We start from the raw sequence: 15714 nt of genomic DNA, 5'->3' as shown, positions 1-15714 counted from the left end.
AAATCCATGTCGAATGTGATTTTATGAAATTAAGGTTAGGTTTAATCAAAACTTGACGAAAATGCCGCTTTCAATCTAAACCCCAACAAAACATGTCAACATGGCGACTTGCATGAGTGAAAACGGTGCAGAAAGAAAACTTGAATTGTATCCTTTTATTGTTGTTTCTAAATGTCCAAAACATGAATTGATAAACTTTCCTTCTGTATCGCAGGATTTATTCCGCCTTATTCAGCTCTTACCTGCTTGCACGTATAATCAGACACCATGTGCAGCAGCAGCCAAATAACACAGTAGAGCTGTTAATCATGCTTAAGAAATATTTCCAGGTCCTGATTTCTTTAACTCTACAAAACATCAGCTTTTTAAAGGTCCCTTTCCCGTCTGAGAGAGAGGCCATTATTGCCCTGCAGTCTTTATCTCCTGATCCTGAGCCCAGGAAAGGAGGAATCAGTAAAAATCTGGACGTTTCAGGACAAACACTGTCTGTGTGAGTAATACCCAATCAACGATCACCTAAAAACCTATCATTCAAAATAGTTGTCCTAATTTACATTTAGGTCGACATTTCCCACACGGACCCAGTTACCTAGTCTTTTTCATTTAAAGCACCAGCCTATCTATTTGTGATAGATATAATATTAAATTAAGATCTATGTATCTGTGGTTGTTGAAATACACTGAATATTTATATTACTGATTTTTGTTCATGCCTTTATAGGAGATGGACTGCAGACGAAGCCCGTATCCTTCGTGTTTCTGTAAGCTCGTTTTTGGACCACTTGTCTCTAGTGATGGAAACCATGGATGCATTTGGACCTCCTGTTTCACAGTGACACTAACACAAGCGTAAGATGAGACATGCGGATGCGGATGCTGTTTTTGCACCATGTAATGAGGATAAGTATGGACTGCGAGGACTCAAATAGCACAGTTAATGTGCTTTAGCTCTGTCTGAGAGATGCGACTCATCATAATGTCTTAAGAAAATGTTGTGTGTTACAAGTTTTGCCATGCAACAGAAGCCAAAACTGTCTTGTCATTTGAATAAAGATTTATTATTGGAGCACTGTTGAGAAAACAATACTGAGAGATGATTTAAGTATTCAAGGAAAGGTCATTGTTTTATAAAAGAGGGACAAGATGTTTCTATTGGCAGACATCACTAGGAGTTTTCAAACATAATCATCTACAATACTGGTCGATCGAAATAAAGACGTTAAAAAGAAAATCACATGGTTTAACGGGTTTGTCCGAACTCTTTCCTTCACATTCTGTGCCTTTATTGACCTACATGAATCATACCCATAATTTGGTCAATGAGATGAGCCCGTTAGAAATGCATGAACATTGAAATGTAAACCAAGTAATTAAACAGCATGAGATCAAGACATGTTTGCAGGAGACAGGAATTAATCATTAATTTGTTACATTCATACACTATAACAGGGGAAACACTTTCCGTCAAGTGAAAGAAACGTGTTACATTGTTAAAATGATTGCACTTAATACTTTGTGAGCTCCAAAATGTTCATTCGACACCACCACCACCAAGCCATTCAGCCCTCCTATCCTGAAGAAGGTATCGTGTATGCTAGTGTCTTTAGGCACAAACCTTTCTTTCTTTCTTTCCTTGACAGCTGATAAACTGTTAAATCATGCTGAAGATTTAGATATCATGACATGTTGGGCTGTTTATGCAGTGTAGATTTAGTTAAACAATCAATTTAGGTTAACATTAAAGAATTTGGCAAAAAAAAAAAAAGGAATTATAAGGAAGTGCTTCTACATCCTACAAAAAAAAGGCACGGACAGACATACAAGCAGGAGACGAGTCTAAAAGACTATATTCTGCATGGATGAAAGAATACACTATAGAAGAAAAAAAACAATGCAAAAAAAAAAAAAATCACTTGTAAATAATAGATTTCTCATAGAAATAATATCCTTAAATGTAGTTATATTAAAACTGATACTGTGGCAGGGAGCTTCTTTAAATTCCTAACAGTTCTTTACATACAAGTTTGGAAAAAAAAGTGTTTTCTTCTGAATGCTTTGCACTATCGGGATCGGTCCGCCCCGCGTCGGCTCTCCCCTGCGTCTCTGGTCCTCTTGTCTCCTTGCGTCCCATCTCAGCAGCTGCAGCTGTCACCGGAGGACACGGGTCTGTCATCTCTCAGTTTAATCTGGTCTGGGAAGTCGTACGTCTCCACCTCGGACTCCTGTGACGTGAACGGCTGTTAGTATCAGAGTTCAGGTGCTGTTATTGGACACGTCAAACGGTGCGTACCTGTTTGAGGGCGTTGCGAGCGATCGTTTGGAAAGCTTGGTCCACGTTGATGGCCTCTTTTGCACTGGTCTCAAAGTATGGGATATTGCTTTTGCTCTGACACCACGCTTGGGCTCGTTTCGTTGTCACCTGCACAGGACGTTCAATTGGTCAATCAATACAGTAAATTGATATATGACAACAGTGCCAGCCCACTTTTCAGGCGGTGTTGGTCCCAGAAGTATTTTTTCCATTCATTTCATTTCATTTCAAAACAGTCTTTGTTAAAGCGTTACATGCCATGAACCAAGTCAATCAGATATGAGGTGAATCACAACATTACAAACTTTGATTTGAAATCAAAAAGTATTTGAAAATCAGACGAGAATACAACGGTACAAGACGGTGTACTTGACGGCTTTATTGAGGGGAAAGAACTACAATCCCATGAAGCATCGCGAACAGCATAATCGAATTAAAAATTAAGTATAAAACTACTCATTTAAAATGTTGGTGTATTTGCAACAGACAAATTTGCATATATTCAAATTAAGTATACTGAGAGCATAGGAAGACTGACTCGATTATGTCATTTGCAGTGCTTCATGGGAGTGGGCGGAGCTTCTTTACCCTCCCTGATTGGTGGAATTTTCAGTACAGCATCATAGGTAATGAAGCTTTCCATCACAAATTCTGCTGTTAAACAAGATTATTGTAAAACTAAGTCGAAATAATTCAGGCTGACGGCTTCAGCAGAAGCAAATACTAGCGATTAACAATCTCATAGCTCACAGTAAAGCGGTCTTTACAGGTTTAAAAGTTATGGTTAAAAATCGATTTTTCTATGGAGAAAACGAATGGAGTTTTTTCTTCCGGAATCTGACTGATTCACTCTATTATGGTTAACAAACATTTTCATTAGTTGAAATGAAATAAAATATAAATAAACTTATTATTTCAGCTAATTAGCAAGACAACATCTCTCATTTTCATTTAGTTTAAATTTATGTACTAAAATAATGAACAGACTGAAATCAAATTAATAAAAATAAATAAATACATATAGACATTTAAAAAAGCAAAATCGAATAAAAAGGTCAAAAACAATAACTACAACTTTAAGATGAAAATGGAAAAACAAACATGAAATTTCAAATAATAATAAAAAAAACATAATAGTATCTAAATGATAATTCAATAACACTATCCATTTTATAAAACCAGTTTGGAAAAGTTTTGAATTGAGCTTTTTTAATGGTTTTGAAAGATGTCTCTGACCAAAAATATGAAGCAGCACAACTGTTTTCAACACTGATAATACTAATAGTAAATGTTTTCTGAGCAGCAAATCATCATATTTGAATGATTTCTGAAGGATCATGTGACACTGAAGACTGGAGTAATAATACAGCTTTGATCACAGGAATAAATTACATTTTTAAAATACTGTATATTCAAATAAAAACAATTATTTCTAATTGTAATAATATTTCTTTTTATTCCTGTATTTTTTTTTAATCAAATTATGGCAGCTTTGGTGAGCAGAGGAAACATCTTTCAAAGACGTTAAAAAAATCTTAATTATTCCAAACTTTTAAAAAAATAACGCAAGAAAATGGTGTTTAGATGATTTTGAAATCATCTGGTGGTTTTCTTTTCAGATTTTGATGTCAAATATGATTGAATGGAGACAGACCTGTCTGTTCTCCAAGTCGATTTTGTTGCCGAGCACTACAAAGGGGAAGTTCTCCGGGTCTCGTGGGCTGGCCTGAATGAGGAACTCGTCCCTCCAGCTGTCCAGGGTTTTGAAGGTGTTGGGCGCTGTGACGTCGTACACCAGCACGCAGCAGTCCGCTCCACGGTAAAAAGCCACACCCAACGACTGGAAGCGCTCCTGTCCTGCCGTGTCCCAGATCTGAAACGGCCATGAGAATATTACAGGGCAGAATATAATGAGATAGTCATTTTCTTTGATCTTTTGAAACAAAACAAAAGTATGTCAAAATACCAGTCTCGGCAAGTATTCCCGTAAACACAGTCAGTTATGTCTAAAGCATGGAAGCTTCTGCAATTGCTGCAATTCCGCAATTGCGTGTTATAAAGTCAGAATTGCGAGATATAAACTCGGAATTGCGTGAAATAAAGTTGCAATTGCGTGTTTTAAAGTCAGAATTGCGAGATATAAAGTCAGAATTCTGACTTTTTTTCTCGCAATTGCGACTTTATATCACACAATTCTGACTTTATAACACATAATTGCGAGTTTATATCTCGCAATTCTGACATCTTTTCTCAGAATTGTGAGATATAAACTCACAATTGTGAGATATAAAGTCCAATTCTAAGGAAAAAAAATTTTACCTCAGAAAAATACGATTTTTTATTTGTATTTTACCTCAGAATAGTTTATATCTCGACTTTATATCTCGCAGTTGCGACTTTATTTCTCACAATTCTGACTTCATATCTCGCAATTGTGAGAAAAAAGTCCGAATTGTGAGATAAAAAGTCGCAATTAATATTATTTAATTATTATTCAGTGGCGGAAACAAGCTTCCATACTAAAGTGAACGTAAAGAGTTGAAAAAGAAATCGGATGTGTATCATTATATTGGATCCGTGCATTAGGTCTTAAAGTAACAGCATCCTATAAATGCCTGTGCCCGGTTGCATAAAGCACCTTAAGTTTTTCTCTTAAATACGATTTTCCCTCAGCTAAGTGAATAACTTAAGGGTGTTGCATATAATCCCTTAAACGGTTCTCTTAGGTAAGGGAAACCGTTAAGTGTTTCACGACAGCGACCCAGGTTTTGCCGCTATAAAATTCGATTGCTCCCATGGACATGTTATTTGTCAATGCAGAGAGCGGTACGTTTCACAGAAACCAGCATTACACTGATAAGGAAAAGAAAAAAGAAAACCAAATATGAAAGAGAAGGACCAGACGAGATGAAATTCAAATTGATAATTTACTCAATAATTGAAAATTCTGCCATTATACTCTCCCTCATGTCAGTCTAAAACCCACAAGACTTTCATTCATCTTTACACACAAATATAGACATTTTTAATATTCACTCATCATTTCTGTCGATTTATTGAAAGACATAAAAGAAATCCATATGATTTAGGCTGTTTCGGTAAGCTCAAACGTGCGCGCAAGTGCGAGAACCTATGCAGTAAAACAAATCTTGCTCCATGCTTAGTCTTTCCTCAAAGTAGTGAGAACGACAAGACAATCTGCATTAATAGACACAGTTTTAGGTAATAGTGGTCCACAATTGATTAGCAGAAGTATTTCAGTAAGATGGTAATAATGTGAGTTAGCCAGTTAGCAGGAGACCTACACAATATAAAACTCAAAACGAAGTATTTTGAACACCATCTTTCAAGAGCAAGTGGTTTGAGAACCACAGCAAAGGTTTAGGATTATACTGCTGTGATATCGTGGTAAAGATGAATTTTAACCACCGATTCTTCACATGCTCGTCCTTGGGCAACTGGCTTTACCTTCACAGTGTAGAGCACAGCGTCTTGTCGACATGATGCTATCCAGCATCCACAGGAATCAGCTGCAGTGTTTGATGGGATTCAAGTTTTCCCTGGTGTCTGCGCGCGCAATACGTGGGCAGGCAATATGCTAATGTTTTGTCTTGACGTATCAACGAAACGGCTTATGACTCATTGAAAACCGATTCATTTCAATGACTCAGAGTCGACTCTTACTTTTGAAAGCTTTATATACGGTGCACTTTCAGATTTAAAACATTGCAGGATGTTTTCATTCACTTAGAGCTGTTACACACTACATGAAAGGTCATTTTCAAAAATCCATAATAGGGGCACATATATATATATATATATATATATATATTCTTATTTCAGTTCATCCCTAATAATAATAATATATATATATATATATATATATTAGGGATGCGCGGTATACCGGTACTGCAAAAATACCGGTATATATTATATTTCAAACGGTACAATATCATAATTTTGCTCACTTCGGTATTTGATGCGCTGCTGTTTCGAAGTTGACCGCTAGGCGGCAATGCGCTACCCAAACTGACGCGGGTCACGCAAAACCGGCAAACGGTGACAACGGAGGAACACGATGGATCAAACAGATGAAGCTCATTCTACACGCCCGAAATTAATAAATAAAGAGAGCAATAGGAGTGAAATATGGCATTACTTTGCCTACAAAAGTAATATGAAAGGTGAAGCAACAGACCTCAATGCACCACTGTACAAACGCTGCTTTAAATTTGCCACGGAGGCAACACATCAAATCTGGCTAAGCACTGTCACTTGCTCATCCTGACTTGTTCAAAGAGTTCAGAGATCGACACGTGAGTCCATCATTCAACTGATTTAATTTAGACTTTTATTCACAGCGCACATAGAGCTTATCAATTAAATATGACACGGTAAACACGAAAGCGCAAATGTGCTTTCATGACACGCTAGAACCAATGAAGTTTAGTTCTCATAATTTTTTTGCACTTTCAAACAATCATATATTAATTGAATTTGAATGAATAAAGAGATTAGTGATATTAATTTTAGTATTGGTGATATTAAAATGAATGGCATATCTATCACTGCTGCTGTGGCGACCGACTGAGGAATCAGCCGAGAGAGAGTAATAGTAGTAATATGGATATTACTAATATGAATGTTAGAGTAACACTTTACATTTAAGCTACATTTGTCAACATTCATTAGGTAACCTGACCTAACAGTATTTTAGCATTTATTAATCTAGAATAGATCAATCCGTAATTATTATTTAAATATACTAATACATGTTTAGCATGTTAACATTACTTTATGCATTAAACTAATATGAACCCAAACCAAACAGTAATCAAACCAAGATGAATAAATGTTATAAATGTTGATAATTCTCTGTTGATGCATGACAGCTAATGGTCTACATTTCATTTCATTATTCTATTATTATTCTATATTAATCAATTATTATAGATAATAGATATTAACATATTTTAATTGTATCATTTCAGGTGTCCTTTTTTTTTTAAATAAAAATTTAACCTACTGTAAGGTCCCTGACTGTTTTTTATTTATCAAAAAATTTTTTTAAACATTTTGATAACTTTTTGTTTGCACATTCGGTGCAGCAGAGTTTCAAGCAGTGTTTTTTAATAAAACTGTTTCAATTCACTTAAATTTTGAGGCTGGTTATTTGTCACCTGTGGTATCGATTTAGTATCGATACCGAGGTATTAGTTTCTGGTACCGTACCGAAACCAAAATTGTGGTATCGAGCCATCCCTAATATATATATATATATATATATATATATATATATATATATTATCCTGAGGTCCACTTACAATGTTAGTCAAGCCTTTTTACACCAAAAATACTTATTTTAATATAATTATATTATAAAGTATTATATTACATTTATTTATTTTTCCTGTAAAAAGTCTTCTTGACTGACAATGTTATCTAATTAGGTTTATGATTAGATAACCTTTACCTACCTTGATAACCTTTAGATACCATGCATTAGGTACATGGACCTCCGGTAATAAAACAAAACATAATTATATATAAATAAAATGTGCTAAATGTAACATTTAAAGAGTCATACCTGCATTGTCACCAGCCTGTCATCCACCATCACCTCCTTGGTAAGAAAATCTGCACCGATAGTGGCTTTATACTGATTGCTGAACTTCTTATTGACATATTGGTTCATCAGAGAGGTCTTCCCAACACTGTTGAACATAAATAAAAGAGCAATTATTGTATAATCTAAACGTTTATGTCTCAAAACCTAATTAGATAACATTGTCAGGCATGATTGTTTCAGAAGACCATCACTTACCCAGAATCCCCAAGAATGATCACCTTCAGGAGCACCTTTTTACGAGAAGCCATCCTTGTGGACTAAATTGTGCCTGAACAGTAAAATAAAAAGATAAACTGTACAACTCAATTTAAAATGTAATTAAGTCTTTCAGTATGCAACGTCTAAGCAAATGACATGCCGTGGCTGTGATTGCCAAACACACACATGTTGAAAAGGGAAGGTTGCAAGATGTCAGTCATGTGCCCAAGCGTTAAATCTGCCACACTGCGTGTAAAATAAGCCGTGGAATGTTTTTCATTTATTGACAATAAAAGAGCAATTATTGTATAATCTATTTTACTATTCAGGCAATAAAAATAAAACAATAAAAATATGCTTGGTGCCAAAAGAATTTTGATGCTTGGAGCAAACGCCAATATTAGCTTTCAATCCATGCTAACCAGCTGCAAATGTCCTGTCAAATATTAAAATGTCAGTGTTGAAGTTTACAAGACATTTCTGATTTAGATTAACCTAACGAAATAATCCAAAACCCGTCTAATGTTTTCCAATAATCAATTTAGCATCTCAGTTTTGTGCTAAAGCTACGAAGAGCTAATAAAAGCTAGTAAACATCCCGTAAATTTAACATATTTACACATTTTATCTATATAAATAAACACGTTTTTTAAAATGTTTAAATCTCAGATTATATTATTTAAGAGCTATTCAGTCAGAACAGTTTCAATATTTTTCACTTGTCACTTCTGCTGTGTTAGCGTAGACGGCTAGCATGCTAGCGTGACAAAAACTCACTTTCTGAGGAGAAATCCCACCTTCGGTGCAACAATCTTCAGCTGTCATACAACAAAAACAAGCAAACACGACACCTCCACCGTCTCTGATGACTCTGGACACACTCTTTGGGTCGTGTTGCGTGTTTTTGGATGGTTGTCACGGACAGTTCAGCACATCCGTGTGTAATAATGAGCAGCAAACGCTCCCTCCCTTTGACTCAGCTCAATATACCCAACACTCTTCATGTTTATGTCTGCATGTCTGTGAGCATAACCACTGAGAATAAAATGCAGACGTGTATTATGTATATCTGTGGTGTTTATGTCTGCTATCTATCTATCTATCATCAAGAAACATTTATTATTATCATCAATGTTGACAACGGTTGTGCTGCTTAATATTTCTGTGCATAGATAGATCTAATTATATAAATTATATTCAAATACAAAAAAGTAATTTTAAATTGTAATATTTCTAAATATTACTGATTGTAATGCATTTTTTATCAAATATATGCAGCCTTGTTGAGCATGAGACTTCTTTCCAAAACATTAAACAATGTAATTTGTAATTTATGCACTGAAAACTAGTCATCTAGTGCATAATAAAATGCATAAGTTGAATTGATCATTGATAAAACCTATGATATATCATTTTAGAAGTTCCATCTATTAAATAACAACAGCACAGCCCAAAATCCACTTCTAAAAATTCAGTCCCAAAAGGATGTATTGATCTCATGAGTAAAGTTCCTTAAAGTGTAAGTGACCTTATTCCTCAAGAGTAACAGCAAACCAAGAAGACAAAGAATGATGAGAAATCATTAAAAAGTGTTCAAAGGTTGGGTACTTCTGAAGGACTAACAAATGATCACAGACTTTGAAACGTCTGCATGTGGAATGATAACGATAAGATCAAAGTTTACAAGACATTTATTCACACAGACTGATTTTATATACATTTGATTATACATTGCAGTAAGACAAACTCACAGAAACAAGAACAGGAAGAACAAGCAACCAGCAGAGTTCACTGTTAAAGTGACTACTATTTTACATTAGATGCTCAATCTCCAGCCTTAGAAATCATCATCATCACAAATGTCCAGATACACGTCAAAAGCCTCGCGGTTGCAGTTTCCATCAGGGGTGAAGACGTACTTGTGGAATGTCCCATCAACACATATGGCTTTAAAAGAGAGATACATGTGATAAGAAAAACTGACAGATCAATAATGTTTCAATCAAAAGTCTTAAAAAAAAAACGAAAAAACAACACATACCAATAACAGAGTTGACGTTTTTGGAGGTGTTCTTCCCAAAGGCACAGATGCAAGCGCACTCAGCCGGCACCGTGAAGTTAGCCAGAGACCACTGACTGTCCACGTACTGTCCGATGACCGGACCCACCTTTCCTACACGTGCCAAACTACAGAAGACAAGAAGCCAGCCAGAAATGCCAGTGGCTCTCTAATTACAACTACTAGGATATTTCTAAAAAACACTGCGAATGTCAAATAGACTGTAATGAAATGAACTGAGTGTTTATTAGTAACATGTACAACTAGGAATGTTTGTGAAAATCTTACGCAGAGCGACGGTTCAGTTTGGTGTCTTTCAGAGCAAATATGTGCACAGTCCCCTTGTCGCTTGACGCACACAGAAAGGATGAGTCGTGGCTGAAATTAATACTGGAAAACAACAGAATTCATTTAATTAATGATCATTTTAATATTAACTAAATTAATCAAATAATTAATAAACAAAATTAATAAAATTTTGTCTTGGCTAAATTAATACTGGAAAACAACAGAATTAAATAATTTATTTTTATTTTAATATAAAATAAATTAATAAAATAAATAAAATAATCAAATATAATCAAATAAAATTTAGTCGTGTCTGAAATTAATACTGGAAAAGAGCAGAACTCAATAAATAAAAATCTATCATTATAATAAAATGATAATTATTTATTGAATTATTAAACTAAATTAGTCAAATAATTACTAAAATAATAAAATAAAATAAAATTTAGTCATGGCTGAAATTAAAACTAGAAAACAACAGAATTCAATAATTAATTCTCATTTTAATATAAACTAAATTAGTCAAATAATTAATCAAATAAATAAAATAAAACAAAATAAAATAAAATTTAGTCGTGTCTGAAATTAAGACAGGAAAACAATAGAATTCAATAAATAATAAATATATTTTATATATAATATTTATTGATTATATATATATATATATATATATATATATATATATATATAATCAATAAATATGATCAATAAATATAATAATATTAAATTAAATTATAAGCAGAATTGGAGTTGTTTTTCTTTTACAAAAAAACAGCAATTCACATATATTCATATGATATACAATAATGAAGTTAAACTCAACCCAATTATGTTTCCTTTTGGTCTGAAGGCGTCTGCTAAAATATTATTGAAATATTGGCCACTCTGTTGTCTAGATATCTATATTAAAAAATGTCATATCAGTCAGTCACTAATTATTTAGTATTAATTAATAAAGAGTTGGTTTACTTAAAAAAAAAAAATTATATGCAATAAGGTACAATCTTTTAGATAAATAAATAAACTATTATTTTTAATTGAATCAGCTATGATAAATATAAATTGATTATATGAATTTCTTCAAATAGATAGTTTGATCTGACAGTGAAGGAAAAGCAGCATATATGTGAACTCCTTCAAGACTGTTGCGGAAGCGTCTCAGGAAGTTGAGGGACTGTCCAGAGCGAGCAGAGCTAGTTCACGAAGAAGCTCAAACACTTTACCAGTAGAGTGTAGCAGGGTCAGTTCCTCTTCGTAGTTCCACTAGCTTGTCTCGTGTTGTAGTGTCGAACAGACGGATCAACGTGCCCTTTCTGGAGGCCGACGCAACCACACTGCCCAGCTGGTTCAGTGCCAGGCAGGCGATTTCACTTTGGTGGGCGTTGATGGTGAAAGGGGCAGAAGAGGTGCCAGGTTTTGTGTTGGAAAGTTCCTGTCAAAGAGTCATAAACAAAGTTAAATAATGGTAATAACACTACTAATGTGTTAATAAATGACAAAGTTTTAAAGGGATAGTTGACCCAAAAATGAAACCCTCAAGCCATGCCAATGTATATGACTTACTTTCTTCAGATAAACACTTGCATTATATGGACTCACAGAGATTGATTATTTTCCTAAAAATCTTGTTTGTGTTTATCTGAAGAAAGACATTATAGTTCATTTTCATCACTATCCCTTTAGTATGCAGCATTTGAATTTCAACTGTAATAATGTGTAATATTTATAATATATATTATATTTACCACGGTAATATGATATTATATAAGTTTCACATAAATCTTACCACTAATTGTAGACTGCCACATTTGTGTCCAGGGAAAACCAGCAACTGCTTTTCCAAACTAGGACAAAGGTCACACAAACCTACAACCCCCAAAATACAGTGATTAAAAATAATACATACATTAAAAACAAGTAAAGCCTCTCACAAGCAATGCTCTCAATACCTTTTGGGTTATCTCGAGTGTCAAACTCAAAAAGCTTGACAGGGTTTTCGGGGAAACTGTAAACGTAGATCCTGTTTTTCAGGACAATGATGATTCTTCACATACAAGGACAGGAAATAGGATGTTATTAACACAAACAACGTTGTTAAATGAAAAAATGAAGCGCTATTGTCTTGATGGCCGTGTATCTTACTTGTCATGTCTCATGCGCACAGCGAGGACCGGTTTGGTGAACGTGAACTCAAGAACTAATTTGTCCTTAGGGTCTCGCACTTCCTGAGCATCATCCCATATTAATACTGCCAAAGATGTGATGAAACATTGGATAATGTTGAGGAAAACGGTTTATTCCAGCTTCAAAAACCGGAAGTCCAAGAATTAAAGTGCTCAGTGTACCTGATATTTCAGAGAATTTGGGGTTGACGCCGCCTCCCACTACAGCCAAGAGGTTTGATCGATGAAGCATTGAACACAGGGCAATGCTGCCCACCTGCTCGTGATCTATATACAATCAAATCACAGACAGTTAAAGGGATAGCTCACCCAAAAATGAAAATTCTGTCATTAATTACTCACCCTCGTGTTCAATCTTCGGAACACAAATGAAGATATTTTTGATGAAATCTGAGCAATTTCTGTCCCTCCATTGACAGCGACGCAACTGAAACGTTGACGCTTCAGTTCATAAAGAGATCGTAAAACGAATCCATATGAGACTCGATCACTTTATATGATGAACAGATTGAATTTAAGCTTTTATACACATCTCTTTATGAACTTTTTCAAGGATCAAAGTGGAAGTTGTGTAGCTGTCAATGGAAGGACAGAAAAGCTCTCAGATTTCATCAAAAAGATCTTCATTTGAGTTCTGAAGATGAACAAAAGTCGTACGGGTTTGGAACGACATGAGGGTGAGTAATTAATGACAGAATTTTTATTTTTTGGTGAACTAACTTTAATAGATAACTCTACACATAGGTTTTGTTTAAAAAAAAAATATATATATATATATTTTACCTAAATGGCCCTTTTCCATTAAAGGTTCCACATTATAAATGCGGACACCTGTTTCCATGGCACAGCAGAAACAACCTAAATAACATGGAAATCAGAACATGAATAAAGTACAGATCATTAGTATATCATTAATGGTATTTTGGCTGATATGTTGCTATTTTTTAGATTATTGGTTTTAAGCCTATTTCCCCTTTAGTTGGTTTCAAAATCTACCTCGTCAATAATGTACTTTTTAATGTTTTCAAAAACGTGAACTAGGAGTAAACATTGTGTAAACATATGTGTTCATTTGATTAAAAAAAAAAGTAGGTTACATAATTGCAATCATGAAATATGTTGGTATTACTGTGATCACTAAAATATCACAATTAAAAATGGTCAATCACTACTTATGTTAATGAATACCTTTATTAAATGTACTCAACATAGATGGATAGATAGATAGATAGATAGATAGATAGATAGATAGATAGATAGATAGATAGATAGATAGTCTAGCAGCATTAGTTATTATATAGCAGAATGATTCTGAAAGGAAGTGTGTTTCAGACTCACTCTGGTCCTGGTTGAACTGAAGGCTGTTGACTCCTCTCTGTTGGGCCATGATGTGAGAGAAGAGTTGACCGCTGCTTTTCTGATATCTTCAGCAGTAATATGGTCTAGATCTGATCATCCTGGATGAGCAGGAGACAGCGGTTTAACATGTTAAAGCTGCAATCACAACATACTACGAGCTCCGAAAGTCAACACATGTAAACAACTTCCTTTTATAATATAATCAGGTTGTCATAACATCTCACTCACCATTAACTATTAAAAGACACAACGAGGGGGTAGACAAATACATCAAAGTGAGTTTATAATGTCTGATGTTAATTTGATATCGCACATTAGGCAATAACTACACAGCTGCCAAACGCTGTTGTTTTTGTTTTGTCGCTGCTGTCTTCCTCTATGATGATACGGAACTGTTAACGGAGCATTACTTCCCCCTTTTGGACTGGAGGACGACACAAGTGACGAACGGCGGTGACCTAAATGGGCGGAGCTAAGAGGCCCAGAAGTCATCTCTAATTGGCCCGGCCCGTTTTCATTTTTCTTGTGGTTCCAGTAACCTTTCTCCGCGCTGGTCAGAACGGACCAATCACAGTCAATTGGATAATGCAGTTCGTAGGCCTACAAATCATTCCATGTAGCAGGTTGTATGTCAGATACAAATCATTGTAATAATTAATAGATCTAAAAGACACTTTTTTAGTGCAAAAATTAGTCCCTAAATAAATAATAATAGTAATAATAATTCCGTCCTTACATTTGAATGGGCATCAACGGAGAATTACTACTTTTATTTCCATGTTCCGGGATCCAATTACCCTTATAGGCTAATAATAACAACAGTAATAATAAATAATGATTATTTAGACTATATAAATAAATCGCATTGCATCATAATATTGAATATCCCAAAGTTATTCATTTACAAAATGTGAACTGTCTAAAAAGCACTGAACCTTCACGTAATTCACTTTTCTGTCCAACAGGTGTCAGCAAGTAACTAAAGACGGTCTCTTCAATAATAACACTCATTCGTTTGCAGTTTATCTTGATTGCTGACACACAATTAATGAAACAAACAATTCACCATTTTCTCACAACTTTAAACATAAACTTAATACAAAACTACACAAGAGCTTTTTACAAACCTCAAACTTCCACTTCAAATTCAAATATTATAGTCAAAAACATAGCCTATTCTCTGTTGTCAGAATCAAACATTGGCCTCATGGCACACAAAACCTACAAATACACAGACGATGCCACTGCCTAGAGAACACTAGTGAGATCAGATCAAAATACTGTTACAAAAACCTCCCTTTGGCAACCAGGAATCATTTTACAGCTCAATGTCTATTACAGTAGGCTATCCAGCATGAATAGAGGGGTGCAGATACAATGAAATTCAACAATAAGCTTTAATAAATGTTTATTTTCCTTGCACTTAGTACAGAGATCTTGCAGTGGATGAAAAGAAAAATTTAAATACCAAAGAATTTAACATGAACTTGGTATGCAAAGCAATTCAGTACAGGCTACTGTCAATTACAATTGTAAAAAATAACATTGGGTAAGGTAAGGACCATATTTTTCATACTAAAGCCGTTTCTTAGTCTTCTGACAAGATTTTCTCTCCCTCCCCAGGCAGTCGTCTCTCAGTGCTGCAAAAATACCAAATATAAGAAGTACTTGGATACAAATCAGTTTG

General features: G+C 34.7%; 3 protein-coding genes across 4 annotated transcripts; 1 reads left to right on the top strand and 2 right to left on the bottom strand.

The window, feature by feature from the left end:
- The first annotated feature begins 46 nt into the window (after positions 1-46).
- On the top strand, positions 47-1066 carry lage3 (L antigen family member 3). The gene is made up of 3 exons (XM_084401270.1): positions 47-147; positions 362-490; positions 722-1066. Exons 1-3 carry the CDS (start codon positions 101-103, stop codon positions 834-836), a joined length of 291 nt encoding a protein of 96 aa, XP_084257396.1. The 5' UTR covers positions 47-100; the 3' UTR covers positions 837-1066.
- On the bottom strand, positions 1037-9157 carry LOC311285583 (ras-related protein rab7). 2 transcript variants are annotated; one of them, XM_084401268.1, is made up of 6 exons: positions 8916-9157; positions 8136-8208; positions 7899-8025; positions 3966-4184; positions 2291-2419; positions 1037-2222 (listed from the first exon to the last, which is right to left on the bottom strand). In XM_084401268.1, exons 2-6 carry the CDS (start codon positions 8186-8188, stop codon positions 2133-2135), a joined length of 618 nt encoding a protein of 205 aa, XP_084257394.1. In that variant the 5' UTR covers positions 8189-8208; positions 8916-9157; the 3' UTR covers positions 1037-2132. The 2 variants fall into 2 exon arrangements, with proteins under 2 accessions (XP_084257394.1, XP_084257395.1); XM_084401269.1 differs by having other exon boundaries at positions 8936-9123.
- Positions 9158-9811: 654 nt separating this feature from the next.
- Positions 9812-14453, bottom strand: wdr45 (WD repeat domain 45). The gene is made up of 11 exons (XM_084400957.1): positions 14256-14453; positions 14007-14125; positions 13452-13526; positions 12831-12935; positions 12628-12733; positions 12435-12529; positions 12272-12351; positions 11709-11917; positions 10486-10587; positions 10180-10325; positions 9812-10085 (listed from the first exon to the last, which is right to left on the bottom strand). The coding sequence occupies exons 2-11, from the start codon at positions 14053-14055 to the stop codon at positions 9976-9978; spliced, it is 1077 nt and encodes a 358-aa protein (XP_084257083.1). The 5' UTR covers positions 14056-14125; positions 14256-14453; the 3' UTR covers positions 9812-9975.
- Between the last annotated feature and the right edge of the window lie 1261 nt (positions 14454-15714).

This window comes from Rutilus rutilus (genome assembly GCF_951802725.1).
Source record: "Rutilus rutilus genome assembly, chromosome: 25".
NCBI classification, from domain to species: domain Eukaryota; kingdom Metazoa; phylum Chordata; class Actinopteri; order Cypriniformes; family Leuciscidae; genus Rutilus; species Rutilus rutilus.
This window is presented reverse-complemented; position numbering and strand designations above follow the sequence as displayed.